General features: G+C 32.5%; 3 protein-coding genes across 5 annotated transcripts; 1 reads left to right on the forward strand and 2 right to left on the reverse strand.

Moving 5' to 3' along the window:
- The first annotated feature begins 318 nt into the window (after positions 1 to 318).
- LOC140880940 (uncharacterized) lies at positions 319 to 3,692 on the forward strand. Of its 2 annotated transcripts, XM_073285843.1 has the most exons (6): positions 319 to 594; positions 1,327 to 1,504; positions 2,087 to 2,184; positions 2,852 to 2,948; positions 3,291 to 3,376; positions 3,464 to 3,692. In XM_073285843.1, the coding sequence occupies exons 1-6, from the start codon at positions 376 to 378 to the stop codon at positions 3,515 to 3,517; spliced, it is 732 nt and encodes a 243-aa protein (XP_073141944.1). In that variant the 5' UTR covers positions 319 to 375; the 3' UTR covers positions 3,518 to 3,692. The 2 variants fall into 2 exon arrangements, 1 of the variants encoding a protein (XP_073141944.1); XR_012149764.1 differs by lacking the exon at positions 3,464 to 3,692 and having other exon boundaries at positions 2,087 to 2,337; positions 3,291 to 3,331.
- On the reverse strand, positions 3,658 to 5,247 carry LOC140880951 (uncharacterized). 2 transcript variants are annotated; one of them, XM_073285859.1, is made up of 3 exons: positions 5,040 to 5,247; positions 4,322 to 4,483; positions 3,658 to 4,024 (listed from the first exon to the last, which is right to left on the reverse strand). In XM_073285859.1, exons 1-2 carry the CDS (start codon positions 5,149 to 5,151, stop codon positions 4,323 to 4,325), a joined length of 273 nt encoding a protein of 90 aa, XP_073141960.1. In that variant the 5' UTR covers positions 5,152 to 5,247; the 3' UTR covers positions 3,658 to 4,024; position 4,322. The 2 variants fall into 2 exon arrangements, with proteins under 2 accessions (XP_073141960.1, XP_073141970.1); XM_073285869.1 differs by having other exon boundaries at positions 4,327 to 4,483; positions 5,040 to 5,242.
- A 7,504-nt stretch (positions 5,248 to 12,751) lies between these two features.
- Positions 12,752 to 14,424, reverse strand: LOC140875569 (uncharacterized). Its single transcript, XM_073279286.1, has 2 exons — positions 13,646 to 14,424; positions 12,752 to 13,511 (listed from the first exon to the last, which is right to left on the reverse strand). The coding sequence occupies exons 1-2, from the start codon at positions 13,997 to 13,999 to the stop codon at positions 12,900 to 12,902; spliced, it is 966 nt and encodes a 321-aa protein (XP_073135387.1). The 5' UTR covers positions 14,000 to 14,424; the 3' UTR covers positions 12,752 to 12,899.
- Positions 14,425 to 25,550: the final 11,126 nt, after the last annotated feature.

Genomic DNA, 25,550 nt, shown 5'->3' on the forward strand with positions numbered 1-25,550 from the left:
GGAAATTTTGAGAAATATTTGGCACAAAATCGGCAATGTAAAAATATTTAGGACTAAAACGGGAACTTTTAGAAAACATTTAGGACCAAACCAAGAACGTATAAACATTTAGGACTGAATCGGAAACTTTTGAGAAATATTTAGGACCAAACCGGGAACGTCCAAATATTTAGAACTGAATCGAGAATGTGTCCAAACATTTAGAACTAAACCGGAATTTTGCCCCAAAAATCCAAAGAAAAAATTACACGGGCCGGGCTTACAAGTTTTCATATTCGGTTCTCCCTGCTCCAAATTCCAAACCGGTCCTTACGCGACTTGGAGGGACTTAAAAACAACGTCGTTTGTGGGATTCCAGTTCGATTAGGGATTGCGATGGCTTCGATTCCCCCGACCACCGGAGCCGAACCTTCTTCCACCTCTCAATACACGTACGCAGCCTCCACCGCTCCCTACTTTCCCACGCCCTTTCATCTCCAACAGACGCCTCCAGTTTCGTATATCGGAGCTGCACCGCCGCCGGCTATTCCGTCGGTTCAGCTCCCCGTGTATCCCGCTCCTCCATCTGTCTACTCTCTGCCACAGTTTCAACAGGCAAATTTGTTTCTTTCCTTCCATTCGAATTAATCATGAATTTACATTTTGTCGCTTCTTTTTGAATTTGTCATGGAAATTTCAGGATAGTTGATATAATTGAATAGTATGCGTGTTTTTATTTATTTATTTATTATTATTATTTTTCCTGAATTTTTTAGCATGACTTAAATGCTTGGGGTGCGTGTGCTTGAGCAGGGATTTAGTTAAGTTAACATCTTTGAACTTGTGTTGATGCATATAATATCATTGCGGCATAAAGAGTCATCTTAGATATTGTGCACTTACCCTTTCCCAGGGTATGTGAGCTATTTTTCAGTTCTTGCATTTAGCATGCTCTAAATGCTTCAGATAGATGTGCTCGAACAAGGATTTGTTCCGAGTTAACATCTTGTTTGCGCGCAAATAACACCATGTTCTATGACAGGCATTGACAGCATAAGGAGTCATCTCAAATATTGGGGTCTTTCCCTTTTTAGAGTCACGGATTTCTCCAACTTGGTAAAATGAGGGGCTTTTGAATTCCTGTATAATTATATTGTATTGGTGATAGAAGGCCCCGACGAAAACTTCGTCTTTGATAAGAGAACTCATCGTATGAATTTGATTACCTTTCTGATGTGTGTTTTGAGGCTACACTATATGCTTTGCACACTGCGTCGACTTGTATGTTTATTTGCATTGATTTTTATGGACTTATTTTTTCCTGAATGCTTGTGTTCTTGTTGACAGGCACAGCAATTGTTTCAGAGAGATGCACAAACAATAACGCCAGAAGCACTTGAGAGTGTGAAGGCTGCACTTGCTAGCAGCGAGATCGAGCACAAAACAGAGACTAAGAAAAAAGCAATCCCCCGGAAAGCTGCAGGGCAGGCTTGGGAGGATCCAACTCTTGCAGAGTGGCCCGAAAGTAAGAATTTTATGTCCCCTATGTTTGTAATGGTATAATTTTCTGATTATGTGGGCAGGTCAAGACTTGCGCGTTATTTTTTACTCCTCTCAATTTCCCTCCTCGTTAGTGTTTGCTATTATTTTTGTTTTTTCCTTTGAGAATTTTTGGGTTACGGTGTTCAGGATTTCAAACTATGCATAAATCCCAACAACTTGTCTGCATTGTGGAAAGTAGTTATGTATTTTTTATGGTCTAGTGGCCAAATTTATTTATTCATCAATTTACCTCAAAACCATTTGTAAATGTTGCCAAAATGATAAAAATAATGAAACGTTCCGATCATTTGAACTGTGACTCTTTTGCTTGAGATCGGTTTGCTTAGTAGCTCGAAACTGGGATCAGAAAAACTTCAAAGCTTATACTTGATTTGCATCTGCATATCAACTTGGCTCATATTGCATACCTATCTAGGAATTCTTTCCCATATTATCACATTTAATTGTTTTCAATGTATTTGTCGTTTCCTATTCTTGTCCTTTTTTCTTTCTGTTGCGAAAATTGCAGGAAGCAACTTAACCTTTGGTATTTTGTAACTTACAGATGATTATCGTCTATTTTGTGGTGATCTTGGAAATGAGGTGAATGATGATGTTTTATCAAAAGTATTTACGAGATTTCCTTCCTTTAACATGGCCAGAGTAAGTTTTTCTACAGTCGTAAGTTGTTTCCTTTTTGTTCATAATCTAATGTTACTTCTCGTACTCATGTAACAATCGGTACATGAGTATTGCGTGCTCTCTTCAGACGTTAAGTTAAAGAGCAGAGCCCTCCTTTGACTCGTGTTCAGTGAGGTAGAATTCTCTTTGGTTTATACTATGGTGTGCCTGTCATGGTGCTTTCGATCTTCAAGAGCAGATTGATTGACAGTCAAATTAACATGCTTGCCGCGGCAATAAAACGATATGACAATTGCACAACCTGACCGCAGTTCCGTAATGAGACTTGTAGGTTCCTGATGTTTGATGGTAATGTCACCTGTTTAGAGAAGGGGGTAGGGTAACTTTAGCAAGCGATATATTCTTGATGTTTCATTTTTTTTAATTGCGAAGCTTTTCAGTCATCAGTCCATATAGAATAATCTAGGTCATAACAGATAAACCTGACAGGAACATTCAGATGTGCAGCGCTACCCCGAATTTTTACTTGAAATATTTGAAGTCCAGCTTTATAAATTATTCTGCATTTATTCCTTTTTGAGAGTTGCTGTGTGTGTATTTGGCGTCTCCCCAAGATATAATTCCCCTTTCACTTGGCATACATTTCTAGTAAATTACCCAAAATCAAGGTGGGCTAATAATGAAGCAGGTTGTTAGGGACAAGAGGACTGGCAAAACCAAGGGTTATGGATTCGTTAGTTTCTCCAATCCAGCCGACGTCGTGGGAGCACTGAAGGAAATCAATGGTACGCCCATGCATCTGTTGCTTTTGTCATCCTGGGGGTTTGACTTGTGAAGTTTCTTTTCTTTGCTCGTCCTATGGACCACAATTTATGAGCTTGATCTATTTTTGTGACGTAGTATTTACTTATGGGCAATCACATTAGTGTGGCCTCTCCATTACAATACACTTTTAACTTAGTATTCATGTGTTGCCTGCTATGGAATACAACGTTGGGCGTAGTTAATTGATCGAGAGTCATTACTTGCGGTTTGAGCTCGACTCTGAACTCTGCCCTGTTTGATTTTTGTCTAGTGCTGGTCGCATGTATAAAATTCTTGATGATGTATAAAATTTCTCACTGCAGGTAAATACGTAGGCAATCGACCTATCAAACTTCGAAAGAGCACATGGAGGGAGAGGACAGATCATGAGGCCTTGGAAAAGCAAAAGGTGAGACTGATTATTGGTTTATTTGGTTCCACACTCTAAATTAATGAGATCTTGTTTCTTATTTCATGGTTCTTTCTTTTGGTACAGAACCACTTCCAGAAGAAAACAAAACAACCAAAGAAAAGTGTGTTACACAAGTGAAAACCAGGATCAAAAGAGCCCTGTGACGATCTATTCAACATTGTTGGATGTTTATAACAAGTTGATGCTCGGCCCTGCATCTTCCGAGCCAAGAAATTTCCGCATTCTCAATCGTAACACTTACCTATGAATATGTACGCCTGATACTTGCATTTTTACTTGGTTAACATTTTTACTTTGCGTGCAATACTATTGTTGGTCCCAATTACATTGATACAAACCATTGATCTGCCATTTCGGATGGCAGAGATACGAGTGTCTATACTGAAAATGTCGAATGAATACGTGGCCATTACCAAACAATAAATATAGCATGATTGATTACACAAATTGGGTTCCGATATTTCTTAGTTTCAAGCATGCAAAAGAACTTGAAATACACAAAATTTTGCAACAACGAAGCTTCAACCTGCCACATTCCGGTCTTGGCATGCACCTATCTGAGACCATGAACCTTAATTTTCAAGCCTTGAGCCGCGATCGACCAGTATTACCACTAGTGCCCATCTGGATTACGATGACATGAGAAAATGGTGATTCCACATAGTGTTACATAATGACCATCAAGAAAAGCTTCTACACCAAATGAGAAAAATGAAGATCTCTAAAGGTGCATGCATCTAATTTGTGGCTATTTCTTTAGGTTCTCGCACATTTTTAATTTTACAAATCAACATGCACTCTCCAAATCAAATTTCATAACATTCAGCCAAAAAACTGTGGAAAATTATCCTGAAAGAGATATTTTGATCAAAATACACAACTTAAAAGTGAGAATGATAAAGCATAGACGTGACACTGAACTCTACCATTCTGATGAGGGATTTTGGGCATTAATTCTGTTGTAAAATTGAGTGAATCTTCGTCGGCCAGCAGGCTTAGGCCTGACATGCTTTTTCCGCAGACCAAAGATCTCCTGAACTAGAGGCACATGAACCAGAACCAGCTTCCATGCCAACAGCCAACCTATACACAAACCATAGATATAAAAGGAACACGACCAAATCTTTTTCGCCAACAATAACAACAAATAACAATGAATGAGACGCTTCTTATCTAACCACGAACATTTATCAGTGAAATTTATTCGTTTTTCAATTGACCCCACATTTATGGCTAAACATCCACTGTTAGCTAGTTTCAAAATTTCCCAATAGGAACAAAATCCCATTATGGAAAATTAATTATTCCGCACCTAAAACTATGAAATATGGAAAACCCAGATCAAGAAACCCCGAAGAAAGAAAAATTAACTTGCTCCAACTTTTCAAGGCACCACATCAAGAGAATTAGGCCAAGTTTACACAGTACCTAAAATCAACAAAAGCTCTACATGCTTTCAGCTTCCCATATTAATTCAGCTTAAACTATAATCAAATGGAACCTCTCACGATTACATACCAAAAGATGCACAATAATTTCAATAGCCCAGAAAAGAAAAAGACGAGAAACACAAGTTAAAGATCGCTTGCAGAAACACACACAAAGGCAAAAATTCAGAGACGGCGAGAGAGGAGCTGACCGACGAAGAGTATGGAGAGGGAGAAGAGAAGAGCGGCGATAGGGCGGAGAAATAGTAAGGTGAAGTAATCCATGTTAGAGGGAGACGATGGTTCTTGGGATAAAGACTCCATTTTTGGGTCGCAGTCTCCGATCGGAACCACTTTTGGCCTTTGGGTGTTTTATATTTTTATATTTATTTATATATTCTGTCATCTTTTTTTCGTTCAAGCAATATATGGTCTGTAGTTTCAACTTTCAAGTTTGGGTTTCATTAGCAATTACCAGAAAGCTTATGTTAATCTGTTCAAGTTATTATGAATTATCCTAAAAAAGGATTTTATCTTGTGTATTCAAAATTCAAATATGAAAAATTGCAATTTTAGTCCTTTAAGTTGACGTGTTTTTTGTTTTAGTCATATAATGTTTTTAAAATTTGGTCTTAGTCCAATAACTTGGATTTTTTTGGGTTTTGGTCTTTTTTTTTTCATCGGAAGTCACTAAATTCACGAATATTACTTATTTGATGTCGATGTTCTCTTGTAAGACTCGTGTGGTTAGAATTAAACTTATATTATACATATTAAAATATATTTAATCAAAATAAAATAAAACGACAAGTTTTTTTTCACCCGAATTGTGAATATTGACTGTTGTTTTTTCTTTATTCTTTTTTTTTTATTTTTGTGTAATGGATTTTAATTTGTATGACATATGTTTAATTCTTGCTAAATGACTCATATAGGAGAGTATCGGTGCTAAATAAGTAATATTTAATTGATTTAGTGACTTTCGATTGAAAAAAAAAGACCAAAATACAAAATAAAAATCCAAGTTACCAGATTAAAACAAACTTTGAAAAATTATAAAACTAAAACAAATTTTAAAAAATTATAAGACTAAAACAAAAAACAACTAAAATCGCAAATTTTCCATTCAAATATATAAACTAAAAAATTATACCGGATTGTCCTACTTCTTGAAGACCGGAATTTTTATTTATTTATTTTATATTTCAATTTCTAATACAGAAATATGCATATATCTATATTGAATATTAATGAGACGGTCTCTTTATCTATAATTACAAAAAATATTTTTGACTTAAAAAAACAATATTTTTTTTTTATAGATGATAAAATAAAATACACTAATTACAAAATTGACAAAGAAAACCGTCTCAACGTAACCGAATCAAACAATTGTTTCTTTTTGAATAACAAACAATTGTTTCTTATTCACGAAGATAGGAATGATGCTGTGCATAAAGAAAAATAAAAGGATCATTCGGTCGTATCTACGATCTACATGCCTTTTAAATGACAAAATAAATAATAACAATAACAAAATTTGAAACAAAGCAAAAGAATTAAGGAGTAGGTTTCTTCTCAACAGCAAGATTCCGATGGAGATTCCGCCGCCGCCGGCCGCTGATACTTCGTCAGCTTCCTCGAACCCGAGAAATCGTCGAAGCCCTTTTCGGTATTTGAACTGCAGCTGCTTCAGACGCCGCTGCCGTTGCTTCTGCTGCTTCTATTCCTATCCCTGACCTCTTTAATTTGTCCAGTACTACATCATATGTACGTGTGATGAAGTTCTTGCTTTTTCTCGTATATGCGATAGCATTAACTTCCATTAGACTGCGATTATACGCAAAGGGATTCATCTATATATGTTTTAAAATTTAATATGCCTTGTACGAGAATTTCTTGGAATGATGTATGGATCGATCATTTGGAATTTCTTCCACCTGCAGCTATCTATACTTAATCTAATCTAAACTCGGAAATGTTAAAGATCTTCGAAACATCCAAGTACAAATACAAATAGACATAATATTCAAAGAGATGAAGTAGGTAGCGATGAAAACCCGATACTAAAACAGTGTTTGAGAAGTTTCTAAGAAGCAATTCTCGGCTTTTACTTGACAAAATTTTTGAGCCACACACCACACAATGGGAACGATGATATGCAACCATAGCATAAGCACACATAAAAGTAGATCCATCATTCTAGTTTCTATTGGATGAAGCTCATATTTCAAGTATATAGATTTATAGAACTATAAGAAAAAGCTCGATTTGAATCGCAATCCAGCTACTTCTGCTATAGTTATTGAAAACACAAAATAGAAATGATGTGGTCGAACGTCTATCATTAGATAACCAGAAAAAGCTCATATACTGTTCGAATGTTTATCCCATTCGTCGTCTGCATACTATAAGAGCTTTTTGTATAGAAAATGTGACCATCCTATTGAGTATGGACCAAACACGACATGAGTACGATAGATACAACCCAGACATGCATATCTGTCTTGTTTGTTCCCCAACTCCTTTCTTACACTTTCATGGTACGATATTTCAATTCGGGATGAGAATATTGATCATGTCATAAATTGCAAATAAGTTATCTCCCTGCATCAGCGCTATTATATGCAGCTGGGAGATTTCTCCAATAATTTGGAGTAGATATGTACATAGAGCTCGAAACAAATCGATGGTGTCATTATATATAGAAGGAATAAACAGAGATGAAATCTGAGTTTTACTATCTAGTGGAGGATATATATATGACATTATTAATGAAGAAATAATAGAGATTGTTGGATAAAAAATTGTTCTTGCTGCAGCATCGTTTATCAGAAGTTTTAAGAGAGATGTTGTGTAGATTTCTTGATGCAATGGCATTACAATGACATAGGATCCTAAATGTACAAAGATACAAAGAGACAACAACAACCTGGAGACCGACCAGATTTAACTTCAAGAGTGTTTTGAGCAAGCTGACAAGATTTAAAAATAAATCAAATCGCTATCACTATCACTAATAAAGAAATTAATATTTGGAGTGATAGTTACGTTGCATAAGTGTACACCATTGAATAGTTCTGGAATAGAGAGGTTCACTTGTCAATCATTTTGAAACAAGATTACAATTTACAGCCTGCACATTTCTAACAAATTTGATGACTATGTTTCAATACATGCAACTATCAAACAAAGACAAGCATCCTCAATTATATAATTTGGTGATTACGCCTATAATACATGATTCTGGCCCAAAGCTAGCCACATTCGAAATTTGCACGGTTGTCAAACTTTACGGAAGCCATTATCATGCCAATTTTGTCATATAACAAACGCAAGGAAAAGATGGTTATCCAATAATTACAAGAATAAACTGTGGACAAACAGTTGATTAATTAACGGACCAGATGAGTACTAAATATTCAATGAGTTGCGCCTCCAGCCCATTATTATGATCTTCATCAGTACAAAAAGATACAGACGTGCAAAATCTGAATCCTTCTTAAACACCGGGTTGCGCGATAAGCGTAATATCTTACACTTGAATCCAACAAGAAGGTTACGTATAACGTTTCAAATAATCCACTCTGGTGAAGACATATATAAGATGCAAAAGTACTAACTATTGTAACGAATCGATCCGTGCGACTTAAGACGGATTGAATCGTCCCTGGTCAAGTATGTTATAAATATTACATCATATATGTAAACACACAATCATTTCAAATCATGATTTTATGCATGTTGCAGTAAAATAAATAATACACATGAACCTTTGAGAGTTGTATGCAACCTGGCAATCTGCTATATATACCCTTTCTTCTCTGAATTCTGAATCTGACTTTAATAAAAATAATTGCTAGCTTGAAGAACAAAATCATTTAAGGAAAACGAATTTCTGATAATAATGAGCAAAGATTCTTGATCTTCGTCTTGACAATCCAACTTCTCCCAAGAAAATTATATAAAAAAATTTCCATCTTAAAAGGGAGAATTACAATTTTGATCTTATAATTTGCACATTTTTCATTTTTGATCTTGTTAAAAATAATTTTGTAATTTTAATCCTGTAACTTGCATTTTTTTTTCGTTTTTGGTCCTATTAACATTAATTCGTATTTTTAGTCCTGTAACTTTCATGAATTTTTAACTTTAAGTTCTGTTAACATGAAATTTACAATTTTAGTCTTGTAACTTGCATTTTTTTCATTTTTAGTCCTGTTTGCATTGAATTTTTACTTTTTGTCTTGTAACTTCTATATATTTTTTCTTAGTCATATTATCAATGAATTTATATTTTAAATTCCATAAATTTCATACTTTTTTATATTTTTATTTATAATATATTATGATTTACATATTTTAAAGTTTTTAAAATTTAAACGAATTAAATAACAAAAATTCAACTAAACTTATTCAAAAAAAATTTACACTAAATATCATCTTATAAAATACATAATATAAATAAAACTATTAATCTAATGTGAATCATGTTTTTTTGGGTTTAGTTTTGATATATAATATGAAATCGAACCATATAATGTTTTATTTTAAATTTTATATCCGACCAAAATTCCATTTTCGTTTTGGTATTTTGTTTCTTGAGTTTGGATTTATGGTCATTTTTGTTTTAACCAAATCTTAAGTATTCACGTCATCTATGCTTATCACAAACAATTTTTGGTAGAAATATAAATAAAAAAAGAAAAAAAAATTACAAATTACATAGTATAAAAATAAAAAATTTGCCTTTAATATGACTAAAAATAAAAACTAAGTGTTAACAAGACCATTGAATTCCCCTTTAATATGATTAAAAATAAAATAAAATTATATGTTTCTATTTCAGATTATATATATAAAAACTAAACCGAAAAAAATGATTCATATTGGATTAATACTTTTATTTATATTATGTATTTTATAAGATGATATTTAGTGTAAAAAATTTTCGAATAATTTTTAGTTGATTTTTTGTTGATTCATTTAAATTTTAAAAGTTTTAAAATATGTAAATCATAATATATTATGAATAAAAATATAAAAAATATGAAATTTATTGAATTAAAAATATAAATTCATCGATAATATGACTAAAAATAAAAATTTATGAAATTTACAAGATAAAAAAATTAAAATTATATGTAAACTGGACTAAAAATGAAAAATAATGCAAGTTATAGGATTAAAATTGTAAATTCAGTGTTAACAAGACTTAAAATAAAAATTCATAAAAGTTACAGGACTAAAAATGCGAATTCAATGTTAATAGGACCAAAAATAAAAAAAGAATGTAAATTACAGGACTAAAATTGCAAATTTACTTTTAACAGGATCAAAAATAAAAAATGTGCAAATTACAGGACCAAAAGTATACTTTTTCCATCTTAAAATGATATAAATTTCCATGCGAGTAAGTTGCAACTTGAAACTTTTTATACATATAATTTGAAATGCCACGCTAAATTAAGAAATGTTACTCTTTAAATTTGAAAATTATATCCGATGATACAACCGTAGTTAAATTTATAATTATCTGGTCTTTTACTAAAAATACGTAATACAATTTTTATGGGTTATTTGCATTCATCTTTCCTATATTTTATGTATTTGACACTCATCTCTCTTATCAAATGTACAAATTATAACATGGAATGATTAAAAAGAGGTGAATGTCGAAAACAAAAAATGTAGGGGAGGTCAATGCAAGTTATCCTACATTTAATATTATGTTTTTTAAAAAAAATCAAATTCATGAGGTCATTTTGCTTCCTTGTTTCTTTTATTTTACATATGTCGAATATATCATTTTTAAAAATTTCTGTCGTGATTTGCGTACCCTCTTTAACTTTTAAAAATGAAGATTCCTTGAGTAAATAGATGCGGATTTCTTTACCTGTTTAACTTATTTATTTTTCCTAGTCTTTTTCTTCTTCTTTTTTTTTTTTTAAATATGGAAACCATTCGGCATTCAGTTTCTTTTTTTTTTTTATTGATCTTGTTTAATTGCTATCTTATAATTATCATACATCCATGCGGAAAATTTCATTTGTTAAGGCATGCGGAAAATTTCATCCTACGTGTTAAGGCACTGTCTTAATTGGGCGGCTGAAGGTGAAAATTTAACAATACATCAATATATGTGGAGTTCACTAATGTAAGATATCACATATTAGTAATCTATCGATATCTTATCTTATCAAATTTCATGTTTAATTTGTCATATTGTTTATCTATTTACTAAATATTTATCTTACATCAATCAAATAATTCATTATTTATCTCACATCAATCAAAGCATTCAATTTAAATTACTATATTATCTTTAATAAATAATATTATTCAAATTTTCATAATTTTTAAAAGGACAAAATAGTAATCTATCATTTTTTAAAAAAATTTTATCAATCAAAACAAACAAACTATTATTTATCAATCAAACCAAATACTATCATTTTGTATTTATTTTTTTATCATATTAGATTATTTATCTCACTATTATTATCTTATCTATAACTTCGAACGGTACCTTTGGGCAATTAAATTAATAATTTATTTTTTTTGAAGGTAAATTAATAATTTATTTACCAATATCTTATCTTATCCATAATTAAGAAACCCGTATAATTACTAATCTTGGTCTCTAATACACACCAATTTTTCTTTCCTATAAAAAAAATAATAAAAAAAACCAAGATGCGAAAGAAGTATTCTAGGTTTCTAGCATAAATATACTTCACATATAATTATTAATTGAGCATAATTTTATATTCTTCGCTAAAGTTGAACCCACTTGACTCTTAAAGATAATTCACTTAGTTAAAAATAAATAGTTTGGTCGATGTATTAAAGAGGGAAATAGTGAAAAATGATGCTCTAAGTTTATCTATTAAGTTTTTCGATCTTCCAAATATTCAACTTTGCTTTTAGTAATGTAAGTTAAGTTACATTTGATTTTTAGTCTTTTTTTGTCACGGTGTTGACGAGACATCAAAATATATTGACACGTTTTGAGTCATGTCCGTCTTTTATATATACATCCTTAAAAACTTAGAAGAAAATTTAGACTATTATCCTTACAAGAAAACCCCCAATTTTCTTTAGTTAACAATTGATATATAAATATAGAGTTGGCAAAATGTTTGATCCTCAAAATCCATAGCTTTCATAGGAAACACACAAAACCAGACAAAAGCTTCACAGAGTGCAAAAAAATGCATTTGCTTTTAACATTAAAGCCAAACCCAGGAATCCAACAGTCCTTTTTTACTGTACCACCCACTGGGAATGAGCAGTCATTTTTACCGCACACAAAGTCTAATACTAAACAAAATCAAACAACACTACAACGACTTTTTTGTTTTCCTTTTTAAAATAAATAAAGAAGTAGTTTTCTCACATATGAATATATATAATATCAAGATTTGGCCTCCGGTGTCTCCCCTCTGTTTGTTGTTTCAGTTATTTATTTATTTTTAAATATATTTTTCACTGCTTTCTTTTTATGGAAGACGGGAACAGAAACAGGGAGGCTTCTACTTTTATGTTTGGTTAAATTTGCTTCTTCTGCATTACAGCTTGTTGTTTGTACTGTCATGTTCCTTTTTTTAACAAATAAACACACAGTGATAAATAACAATTTGGCTCGACTTTTCTTGAGTTGTTGGCCATTGGATTCTCATGCTGGAATCTTGATGATTGTTGAGTTTGTGGTCTACAGCAGAATCTGGCTTCCATCATAGATTTAGCTCCTAATTATTTTGCTTAATATCTGATTTTTCTTTGAAGGGATTTCCATTTTGGGGGCTTTGGAAGAAAGTTATGTTCACTTTTCTCCAACTTTAGCTGCTGTGAAAACAAAGAATCCACAAAAGCGATGGGGGACATATGGTTCAAAAAGAGAGAAAATAAAGGGATGGATTTTTTTACTTTTTTTTTTTTTTTAATAATAGGAGAAAATAGGGTAAAAACATGAACATGTTACATTCAACCAACTGCTAATTTTTCCTACACTTGTATTTCCTTTTTTTTTTTTTTTTTTGAAAAAAGCTCCTTGATTCTCTTATCTCTCTCTACCTATGACTGCAGAAATCCAAGAGCATCTTCCTTCCTTCCACAATTTCATCAAAAAAATCATCAAGCTGACCAATAATATTCTCAGTCCCAGACCTCAAAATCCCAAAACAATCCTTCAAATTCTCCACACTTTCCCTTATCCCTCCTTCTGATTCCCAGTCCACTGTTCCCTGTGAACTCCTCATCTCCATCTTCATCCTCAGTTCATCCATGGCTTCTCTGGATCTCCTGAATTCATACAGCAGAATTCCGGGTCGGCCCGATATCTGATCGATTTCACCCGCCACCCTCTGCTGCAGCCTGCTTGTTGAGATCATGAAAGGTGATCCGAACAACAGGCGCCCTTCGTATCCCATGTTTCTTGAGAAATTTGATTCGGGCCAGCAGTAAACTAATCCATAGAGCAGAATTAGGAGTAAAAATGAACTGACATTTCTCATTGCATAAAGCACTCCCCTGAATCCATTGAATCCGTTTAGCTTTGATTCTACTGAAATGTTTTCGTCGAATTTCAATGAAAGTGGTTCGATTCTCGTCTCTATTAGAGACCTGTTTTCTTCCTCCAGCCCCACGGCCTCCCTTCTGCATCCAGATATAGCCCGGATAACCTGTTCAACCAAGAAATTAAATAAGCAAGAAAGCACAAAAAAAAAATGTCATACAAGCCATCAAATCAAGATAAAAATCTGATCTTTATCGATAAAAAAAGTGAATCTTGATTGCTAGTGAACTATTCATTCACCTGGCGTGAAAGCTGAGGGCTTAAATGGCGATGGCCGTCGAGTGAGGAAGTTATGTTAAGGCATGCAGAGTAGTAATTCTCCATGCCCGAAACACCAGATTTCAGGACATGGCAGACTTCCCAAAGCTTGGAGCTCTCATCCATGTATTCATCGAGCCATTTTTCACCAACCGGCAAACGAAGCTTCCCCACCAAAAGGGTCATCCGCGTGTGCAAAGATCTCAAAAGGGACAAAACCCTTTGGAGGAACTGGATTGACATGAAATTGTTGGACAGAAACAGACGTTCAAGATCATCTATCCCTCGAGTCAAGAAACTGTAGAAGCCATTGACAGAGTTGGAGGAAGGATCCATCGTAAATATATATATTTATGATAGGAAACAGATAAAAGAAAACAAGGGTGGATTAAAGAGCAAGGGAGAGTGATATTTATATCGAAAGAAGGTGGGGGAAAGAAATGGAGGAATATCAATGCTAGAAGCAGCTCAGGTTTCTAAGATTGAGAAAAGATTGTTGGGAGCAATGATGGTTGTTTCCTATTGAGGGGAAAAGATGATTAGTAATCTGCCATTTTCATTGTTTTATGCGCACAGAGGAAGAAGGAAAAGAAAGAAAGAAAGAAAGAAAAAGGAAGGGGGGAAAACGAAATCCTCTCCTTAGGGGAAAAAGAGAGAGAGAGAGAGTGAAAGCAGGCAAATTTGAGGGACATGAAATCCTCATGAACTCTCATACAATTTCTCCCTTTTTATCTGGTAAGGAGGGTGTGGCTTGTTTGTATACTTTGTATTCACAGAGGAAAAAAGAAATAAACAATTTTGTACAAGTTTTTTAAAGTAAAATCTTGCTTTTTGGTGGTGCTTTAAATGATTTTAGATTGAGTTGTAATAAGTTTGACCGAATTGACTGTGATTGGAGACCTTATACTAAAGTTGGTCTACTCTTCAAATCCCCCTTTTATTTCTTTTTCTTGAGTTACTTCTGCCTTCATTAAAAAATATCAAGGAAACAATGTTTAAATATTATAATATTTAGAGAATAAAATTGATATCTTCTTTTGGTATGAGTGCTATTTGGCCTCTTCTTTCCTTTTTTTCTTCCTCGAGCGACTGACTTTGTTCCTCTACATCCCTTCTATTCTCTTGAAATTTGTGGGGTTTTGTTTTCTCCTAGATTTATACTCTCTATTTAATCTTTGTGTACTTTTAAAGGATTTGAAATCATGGGATTCTTTGTATTTGAGTAGTGTACCTTCTACCAAAAAAGAAAAAAAACCAGACTTTTTAGGCCACTCAACCCCTTTTTACTATTTTTCTATTGCATAAAAAAATACATATTTTTAATTCTTTCCACCACATTTTTTCTTGTTTTTTGGTCGTACAATGTATGATGCTCCCCCTACACCTTACAGTGAACAAACCCACATGATATTTGAAGCTCACCATTTGAATAATGGCCCTTTGGACCCATCAATCATCCTATAGGGTCGTTTTGGTCATTTCCTGATTTATTTACTAATTTATTTAGAAGATAATGCAAAATTATCCACATTCCATGGTAATTACAAATTTCGAAATTATTTTAAATTCTTGGTGCATCTTTTCTAGGTGGGATAAGGGGGAACAAGAAATCTTGTTTGTATTGGATTGCTGTATTTTGTATTGTTTTTTTTTTACCTTGATGGTGCTCGTGGGTTTTTGGAGAGTGCGACATTGGAGAGGATGTTGGTGTTGTGAGATTTCATTGGAAAGTGGGATTTTTCATTTTTTTTTTTTGGTCCCTTTATTTCTTTGCTGGCTGCCTCACATCGAAGTACATATTTTATCAACATGGAACTAGCTTTCATATATCAACATATTCATAAGGTTTGCTCGATGGTTTATCTAATATACATAAAAAAAAACGATTGTTATATTATATAAGAGCATAAAATTTCGGACTCATATCGAACCTACTGGTATTACTAGTATTATTCGAACTGGGTGTTAATATACGCGAGATCGGCTTATAATCTTTGACATGGTATTCTGGCCACCATCCTTTTCCATCCTATGCGGATGCCATCCGCTACAATTAATTCATTCTCCAAGAATGTTTCATTTTCCTCTTAATGAACCGTAGATGGATACAACTGTATGGTCCATATCCCCTCCCCCAAAAATGAAAATGATTTCTATAGGTTAATTGTGAGTATCTGGAATGAATGAACTCATTATAACCAGGCCCGGACCTGGCATGAGACGAGTGAGTCCGACGTTTCAGGCTCAGGTCCAAAAGAGGGCCCAAAAAAATTTCATAAACTATTATTAATGTATGTGTGCCATTATGTTTTTTAAAATGTCATGATTTTTCCAAAAAAAAAAAATTATTTTTACCGCATCTTTGTGTTTTTCATCACTCATCTTTCTCTCCAAATCTGAATTTTCAATCACATCGCAAGATAATTAATGAAGAGTGACTTTTGGATTTCAAAACTTTCACCACTTTCTTTTATTATTGATTCTTGGATTTCATAGACTTATATGTTTTTTTTTGTTTTTTTCATAATTTTTATGATTTTGTTAGGAATGTTTGTGATATTTTTATTCGTGGGCATGTTTAGGTATAGTGTAAGAAATTTTTTCAACTGCTGCATTCATTTTCTTGAGTTTCGTATATTATCATATAATTGATGTTTTTGCTGATAAAATAGCAAAGTTTTATTTAAGTGATTATTTAATGACATTATAAATTTTTTGAACATTATATATATGTTTTTTTTATAATTTAAGTCTATAGTATTTTGCATATTTAGTTTTCAAAAACTCTCTTAATTAATTTTTTAAAAAGTTGAAAAAATTATTTTTAAGTTAAACTTAAAGCCTAAAAATCATAGGTACGACACTGATTATAACATATAACGTCAAAACAAATCATGAAATGAAAAGCTTAATTGGTTACTTAATATTCAAGCTTATGAATCGGAACGCTACGTCTCGACTCTCGAAGTATTTAATTAACTTATTTTATTGTATGCATGATATATATTCAACTTAATGGCGTATGTAGTTCCACGTGAACTAATCGATCCTCTAACGTATCCAATAAATCCACGGATTTGCTCGTTGATTATGTAATTCATTGCAAGTTGTTTTTAATTAGGTGTGTGATAATAATTAATAATTAGTTGTCAAATTTTAATGCTTTTGTGAGGGACCACACCACACATACACAAAATGAGCTTATAGCGTTGCATAAAGAAATTGATCAAAGCCTGCTTGTTTTAAGATGAATAGATGATGATAGCTCCTGCCCATATGGATTAATGAAAGTGAAGAGGAGATGAGAGTAATTTAAATTTGGCCACCCAAGTATCCATTTCCATTCTTCAACTTAGAGCATGGATAAGAAACAAAATAAAAACATATGTTTTAGTAATAAAATATGGTCGATCTTGGAATCGACCTCGGAGTTAATAACTTGTGTATGGGTGTATGCATTGTGTGCTTGTATAATTTTTTTCTAATTAATTTGATTTATATTCAAATATTAGTAATATTAAAAAAATTAATAGTAATATCAAATCTGTAAAAATTATCATTGGACTAATTACAATTTAAAATGTCGAAATAAACAAAAAAACAAAAGAAATAACAAATGTCTAATATCTATGTCACATGAGAGTAATTTTGAAAAAAAAATAAAAAAGATATTGTCTTCTTTTTTCTAATGGACATATATTCTTTATATATAGTATAGATATAATAAGGTAGTGTTTAGGGAGGACATCTAGGATGCACTTATTAGCTTTTTCTTAACAAAATTTCAAAATTTTGTTAAAAAAAAATCCAAAAAATGCTTTTTAAAAGTTTTCTCAAGCACTACCTAAGTATAATATGAATATATGATAGGGGAGATGTGTGAGACCAAATGTAGGTAAGTTGTGTTTGGAAGGACTGAAAATGTAAAGCCAAAAATAAAGGTGAAATTATGAAAAAGAATTATTTGATAGCGTAGTTGGCTTCCAAATGCTAGGCACAAGTGGAAGCCTTAGCTTTCATGTAAATGGTAAACCTTGAAAATGTACTTGTTTCTATAGTTTGGGCCCTCGTATGGTCTTTTCAAACTACTTGCTAGTCAAAAACGCAAAAGCGTGTAATCATAATATGCATATAGTTAAAGAAGCATTGACACAATTGTATGAGTGATTCTATGCTACACCGGGTGTGATACATTTCTTTTGTGTTTTTTATTAAGATGTTCGCGCGAACATCTTGCTGAAAAAAAATTATGTAGACCCCGCCTGTATTTTTTGTCATTTAGCATGATATTTTTTTGTCATTTAGGAAGATGTTCGCGCGAACATCTAGAAAAAATTAGGGAGTATTTCACCCGATGTAGCATAGAATCACCCCAATTGAATGATCGTAATCTAGCAAAAACAGTATTTTATGTTTATCATCATGTAAAAATTTACAGTTGTCCCAAAACCGAGATCCAACGGAGGTGTGCGATGACAATTGTCCTCGACCAAACCATAAAATGTCAAAATTTTAATCGTACACATGTTTTCGTGCATCCGAGCATTTCATATAAATACCAAATATATGTAACATGCACGCACGAATTTAAAATTTCTTAGGAACGGAATTTTTTCCGAGCTTAACAATCCGAATGAATCAAAGGATGAGAATAATAATGGAATAAAGGAAAAGTTTGGAGAATTCAAATCAAATAGAGTGTGGAAAGAATAATAATTGATTTAAGAAGCTAGCAATGAATGCCAAAACGTACAAGATTTAGTGTTGAGCAATGGTCATTTCAGGCCCAAATGGGGCATTGATTCTCACAGCTGTTGGTTCACTTTACAGTAATTTTGTGTGTGCTGTCCCTTGGAAGCAGGCAATTATAACAAAAACGAACACTTAAACACTGCAAATTTCCTCCATCTGTGAATAAAAATGAATCATAACTGGCCATGAAAAAAGCGTAGAAATGATGCAGAGAAAGACCCTTTTCAGCCTTTTTTTTTTCTTTTTTTTTGGGGGGGGCATTTCAGCATATATATATGATTTCCACTGCGAGCAATCATCAATTATTATTATAAGAAATGTAGAGGATGCTGCATGCACTTTTGTATTAATGAATGAATCACCTATAATGCTAAAAAGAGTGAACACATCACATAGAAATGAGGCCTACTCTCTCTCTATTAATGCTTAGGTTTAGGCTGACAATGCCCTGCTTAGGTGGGCGCCGTCCACTCCAGCATCGTTTTAAGATTATAGTTGACTGTCTAAATATTGTTTTCAAATATTCTTTTTATCCTTTCTAAGTGTTGTTTCAAGAAAAATGGCTAAAAAAAAACACCCACATATTTGAGAGCCAAACGGCACGAAAACTCCATGTGTATACCTTCATTGTTGAGGTCGCACGAGTCCTGCATGATTCCATACGCGACTCGCGTGTTTTGCATTCATCGAACGACTATTTTCCATCGGTTGGGGCATAGCCTTTCACAAGGGAGACGGTTACATAAGGTCCATTTGGATGATTCTGCATCATTATGTATGATATGTAACATTAATTAACTATCAAAGTTGTGTAAGTTTTATATGAAACTCTAATCTCTCTTTAAAATAACATTTATATCAAAGTTGCCCTAGTTTGATGTAGCATATGGATAATAACTATTTCTACAATCAATGGGCTAGCTAGGTTTGGTCACATGAGTCATATCAACGTTGTAATGTCTGGTATTACTAAATTTTTGTCGCCGTTGTGAAATTAAATTATACGATTGAATGAACATGTGATTTCAAAAATGCCTTTATGACATCGCATATATGTCGTCTCTTGCGATATCATTATACTTCAAAAACATGTTATTCATTTTTGTATTATTTCCTTTTTCTTGTTACGATTAACTTGACATTTTTTAATTGGGGATCAACCATGAAGCCACAGTGCCATTATGTACAAAAAGTGGGGGATGATAGTTGTAATGATGGAAGTGGCAATTAAATACAAAGGGAGGCTACCAGCACAAAATCTTGAATTTTTCTATTCTACTTTTTTCATTGAGTTATAATCCATTGCACTTTTGGGGCTAGCACTAATATAAAGAGCTTTTATTAGGGATTTTTTTTAATATAAAGAAAATAGTTGGTGAAGGTCCACTTTCAAAATTCCTTCCCCGTTATGATGCCCTAATGGCATCATCTCCACCCCTAAAAGAGGGAATTTCCAAAACCATATAATATAATATGCACATGTCAACACACACACGCACACTAAATTTTAGAAAAGTATTAAATCGAGTGAGAAAATTATATAAGATAATGATATTGACAATGACAAAATAACCACAGCTCTATAAGTTATTTTCCCTCTTTGGAAAGGTAAAAATAGATGCAATTCTTGAATAGTAATTGATCTTATAATTTACATAAGAGGAACCCCATCACTTTTGGCAGCTAACATTTGCCTATCTTTATCGGGCAAGCTCGAAGACAAGTCGAACTTTGGTCGAGTCAATTTTTAGATGTGGATTCTTACAAGATTTGTGGCATAGTTTTTGGAAGTACTACTTACATGAATTTATTCAAAACGTATGTTTCATGACCTATCTTTTTTTTAAAAAAAGATATAATAAAATTACCCATCAATAATTCAATGTTTTCTTCCCCTTTTCACTTCTTTTTCATAAATATAATTTAATATAATAATCCAAGGCCCGATCTTGCAATAATTCTACACACGTGTACTCAAATTCTCTATGGCCGACTAGTCATTCGATTGATCACATCAAGAAATAGGCAAAATAATTAAAGGATAGGGCTCACATCCAACCCAATGTACAATGCATGTGTGGGAATGTTTGAAAAAATATTTCCATGTTTTTTACATATAATTAATATTCCTATAGCGACGCCTCAACTTACTCCATGCATCGGATTTGATTCAAATATTTCAATAATATTATTAATAACTGGAAAATTGCTGGAGTTTGAGCACGAGCATTCTTTTTATGTTTATTAAAATTTTAAAAAAAATGGATGAGATTTAGTCATTTAAAAATATATAATCAGATCTTTCCTCAAAAAATATATATATATAATCAGATCTCTCATGTGATTGATAATTTGAATAAATTTATATAATAGTAGATATCTTGTGAGACAGTCTCACGAATTAATCTATATCCGTGAGAGAGGTTGACATGACTCATATCTATGATGAAAATTAATATTTTTTTGGGATCAGGTCGAATATAAGATTCGTCTCATAAAATTGAGACATAAGACAATTTTATACAAGTTTTTGTGATTGTAAAAATGGTCATTGCTTACTGACCAATTTTCATTCATTAGATCCTGATTTAAAGGGGGAAAAAATCAAGGGTTAGGGTGTAGACCGTCGAGCCAGTCTCGAAGATTTGCTACCAAGTACAATGTAGGGCTTTTATAGGCCCAATGGCACACTTGAATAAAGGCCCTTAGACGGGCCTTTTTGGCCGGCCTAATATTAATATTAAAGCTGCAAACAAACCCAAAGCTGCTATATAGTTGTATATCATTATTTAAAAATTGCCAAATATATTTCAAAACAATATGATGGCGAGCCCATTATGATTTTCTAGAAATTAAGGTTTCGTTTAGATATGTATTTATAAAATGTTTTTATAAAAATATTTTTTTAAAAAAATTTATAAAATGTTTAAAAAGTTGTTTTAAAAATAAATATGTGTTTGGACAACTATTCTATAAAAACATGTTAACATTTCAAAAGTTATGTTGTTAATATTTGTTTTCCATAGTTCTATTCTAAAAACATCTAAAAATACATCTCTAAGTGTTCTTAAAAAGCTATACTTGAAGAGCATTTTTTAAAAAATATTTTACAAAAATTTTATCCAAACACATAATTTAAGTTTTTTCACATATAAAACACTAAAAACGTTTTTAAAGTACATGTCCAAACAAAACCTAATTGGACATCATTTTTTTTTGCTCCTCAAGTTAGAGAATGTTATTTTATAAGGTTTCTTTTGAATTAATGGCTTTCAAGTTAAAATTTTCAAATCTATAATAACAAATTCATCTGACTTTTTGATGAATCCATTTGAATATTCGATAATAAATTTTAAATCCTCGATTACTTTTTTTTTGTGTGTGAATTTCAAATCTAGATGTAGAGTTCTATTTCAAATCATCCATTCGAATATTTCTCAAATCTATATCTTCCATATAAATGCAGCCGGGACATATCATATGGTAAGTAAGATCCTCGCATATTGCTTATGCCTCATGTTGGCATTTTTGCTCATAATATCTCACTTGCAAATGAATATTGGTCTCGAATTATTCGGTCGCATGACGATATATGTGATCGAGATTTTGATCCGTACCCAACGCGGTAAATTTCTATTTATTTCTTTCATTACAATGGATTGTAGATTTTGTTTTGATGTATCTCTCATTCGGAAAGGTTTATGTTGCTGCATCATTTGAGGATTAACGATGAACTGTATTTTTTAACTTAGAAAAGACAGATTGAGTTATGGTATTTGCTAGTTAAATGTATGAAAGAAGAGCAGGCAATGTTGGAGCCAAAAATTTCATTTTATTCGGGCTACAATTTTTATCCCCTTAATGTTTTAATATTTTGGAATAAACTACCGGGGTTATCATCAAATTATTCCAAAATCTTTCAAAATTAATATATATAATTTTTGAAAAAATTTTGTGCCACCCGGGCTTTAAGTGTGGCTCCGCCACTGAGAGCAGGTCTCTCCTACGGGAGACGGTCTCATGATGTATATTTATGAGACGAATATATCTAACTTATATTTAAAAATAATATATGAATCAAGTCAAATAAGAGATTCGTTTCACAAATTAACTTATACAATCTTATTGAAATTTTTGTGATAAAAAAAAAAAAAAAAACTCGCTCGATTAAAACAAACGTGTGAGTAAAATTCAAAAAAAAACATTCGAAGATAAAAATTGGGTCCTGTTTTCCAATATTTTTGTTGTCTGACCCATTACTATGAAATTTTTAGGCCCAAATGGTGTTGGATTCAAACTCAAACGAAAAAGAATGTGAAAGCCGAGTTAAAGGAGAATCTACGATGAAGATGAACTTTTCAAATTTTGAATTTCAAGAAAGTGACAGACACAGAAAAGTGTGGATAAAATTGAAAGCTAAATAGATGTACTTGCTGCTAAAGTGAGACAGACCTCATATTAAGCTTAGTTCGTATGCAAGTTGGGTGTATTTATAATTCATTTTCATTATAAATTTGTTTTACCTTTTTTAAAAAAAAAAAAAAAATTGGGGGAAAAAGGGCAATTTTATATGATAAGATTAGTTGACATTTGGAAAACCCCAAAGGTAATTTTTCTCTTACAACAAAGATTTTTTTAAGGTTTGCATGGGTCGCATCTTCAATTCTTGGATTTGTTCAAGAAATTGAAAAGGTAGGCTGAGAATTAATTATTCCCAATTGAGAGTTGGACATTTGTTTTCGTCAAAAAATTATAAAAAAAAAAACAATATGTGTTTTCGATATTTTTAAATAATATATTTTTTTAATGAAAACATGATATTTGATATTATTCGAAAATAAAATATATAGACCACTAATATAATGACATAGTGGCTAATTTATTCACCAACTAGTTTAGCGCACGGAGTCGTCAATTATTTATTTAATCATCGAGTGTGATGGGTAGCCACTATATCCTAAATTGGATTGCTGTCTGTCCGAATTTTTTATATTTATAATTAGATAATTTATTTATTATTTTTAAGAAAGGACAAATCAATAGATATTTAATTTGGAGTTTTAAATATTTTTTATTTTAAAAAAAACCATTTTCTTTTTGAAGTAAATAATTGGGCAGGGTGAGTTCTATGGGGTAATACACTATCCTAAACCTAACATAACATTTTTTTAAAATTGATACCCACAAAAAAATCACACACAGTGATCAGATTTAAGTATATTAGATTAAAAAAGTGGGGTGGATGTAATTTTTTATGAAGATAAAATTCATAACTGCTATCTTTCGAAATACGCTAGGTATCCTTCGGCTCTAATCTAATATAGTAGTATGCAAGGTTGAACTCTATCGCAAACTACATAGGCTGTATATAGGTAAATGAGATCCTAGCATATGAGTAATACTCAAACCGTGCATCCAACGGTTCGTATTTTTATACATAGGCGTAATTAATTATATATTGTTGACGTGACAAATCATGAGATATTAGATCTATCATAATAATTCAATTTTTCTATTTGTGTGTTACTGTTAAATTATGCAGTTTTTTTCTTCGAATATTATTTTTGAACTTTTTTGTATGCAATCCAGTTATTTTTTAAACTCAAAGTTATTTAAATCAAAAATTAATATATATACATATATATTGTGTTATAGTAAATAAGTTTTCGAAGAGAAATACTAAAACTTGTGATTTTAATAATAAAAAGTCATGACAAATTTGTTTGCATATAACATATTAGTGAATAAGAAACTGACATGGTTGTTTTCATCTGATTAACATTTTTATTTTTTTCGGTGATATCCCACGAATGAGCTCATCACGTGCTTAGACCTAGTTCGAGACCATATCTAAGAATTAGGGCTCGGGTCCAACTCTAAGTGGTAAAATCAGCCCATAAGAGTAGATGATGAAAGGAGATAGGTTGGTTATAAGTAAGTGCGAGCCATTAGAGTAAAGCTAAAGGCTAAGGTATTAAGATGTTTGCAAAGAAGTGAGGTTCTAGATCATGGGCGAAATAGTTGGAGTTGAAGTTAAAACTGGGGGAGTGAATATGTACTAGTTTTCCAAAGCATGAGGTTCAACCTCAACAAGTTGCGCCCTAACCATGAGTGTCCTTAATATGATCCAAGGATTGGAGAACTAAATTGAAGAATGAAGAAGTGAAAGAAGGTGAAGATGGTGGAGGAGAGTAACTAGAGTAGAGCTCGCCCGAGGTGACGAGCCTTAGCCTCGCCTCAATGGCAAGGTCCCTAGCTTCAGCCTCACCTTAGGGATGAGGCCTTACGTAGGATTCCTCAGTGGAAGAGAGCCATGTTGGAGTTGTGACAAATGAGCCAATGAGTTGAAGATGACGAGGGTAGAGAAAAATGACTAGGGTAGAGTCTACCCAGGGTGGACGAGCCATTTGCCTCAGCCTCGCGTCAAGGGCGAGGTCTCTAATCTTAAGCCTCGCTTCATGGGCGAGGCCATACCTTGAATCCTCTTATAAGGGCGAGCCGATGATGAAAAGAGCGTGAGTTACATTCATGTGGTCCCCTACTGAATATGCGTAGTCCCCTACATCATATAAATAATGTGTTTACTCATTTCATTTGCAACCTATTACTTTCATTTTGAGGGGTGTCTAGCTCATCTATTTGCTTGAGCATTGGAGGAGCTATGTCGGGACACCAACTCGGCCTCTCTAATAATCTTTGCTTGATTTCAGGTTCACTTCGCAATTCAGAGTTTGGGCTCGGGTTGGATTCAGAAATCATATAAGGACCCTCAAATTTTAGTGAGTATCAATAGATACGATTTTGTAAAATAATTTTGATATTGATGTATATTTTACAACTAGTTTATTTGGACACACGTAATATCTTAAATAGTTTTACTCGATTTTTGTGTAAAAATGTCAATATACGTAGATATAGAATTGAAACTAATTACGAAACATAAGAGATCATTTTTACAGCTAAAAAAGAAAGGGATTATTTTGGGGAAAAAACGAAAAAACAAAAGGGACCAAAATGAGTATTTATCTGGAGATAAACTTTTTATCTTTTAATTTTTAACGACGAAACGACGGAAGAGATGAATTTGGGAGACGTACAAAACATTAAAGACCAATTCGGCATCTCGAAAAAAAAT

This window comes from Henckelia pumila, chromosome 1 (genome assembly GCF_033568475.1).
Source record: "Henckelia pumila isolate YLH828 chromosome 1, ASM3356847v2, whole genome shotgun sequence".
NCBI classification, from domain to species: domain Eukaryota; kingdom Viridiplantae; phylum Streptophyta; class Magnoliopsida; order Lamiales; family Gesneriaceae; genus Henckelia; species Henckelia pumila.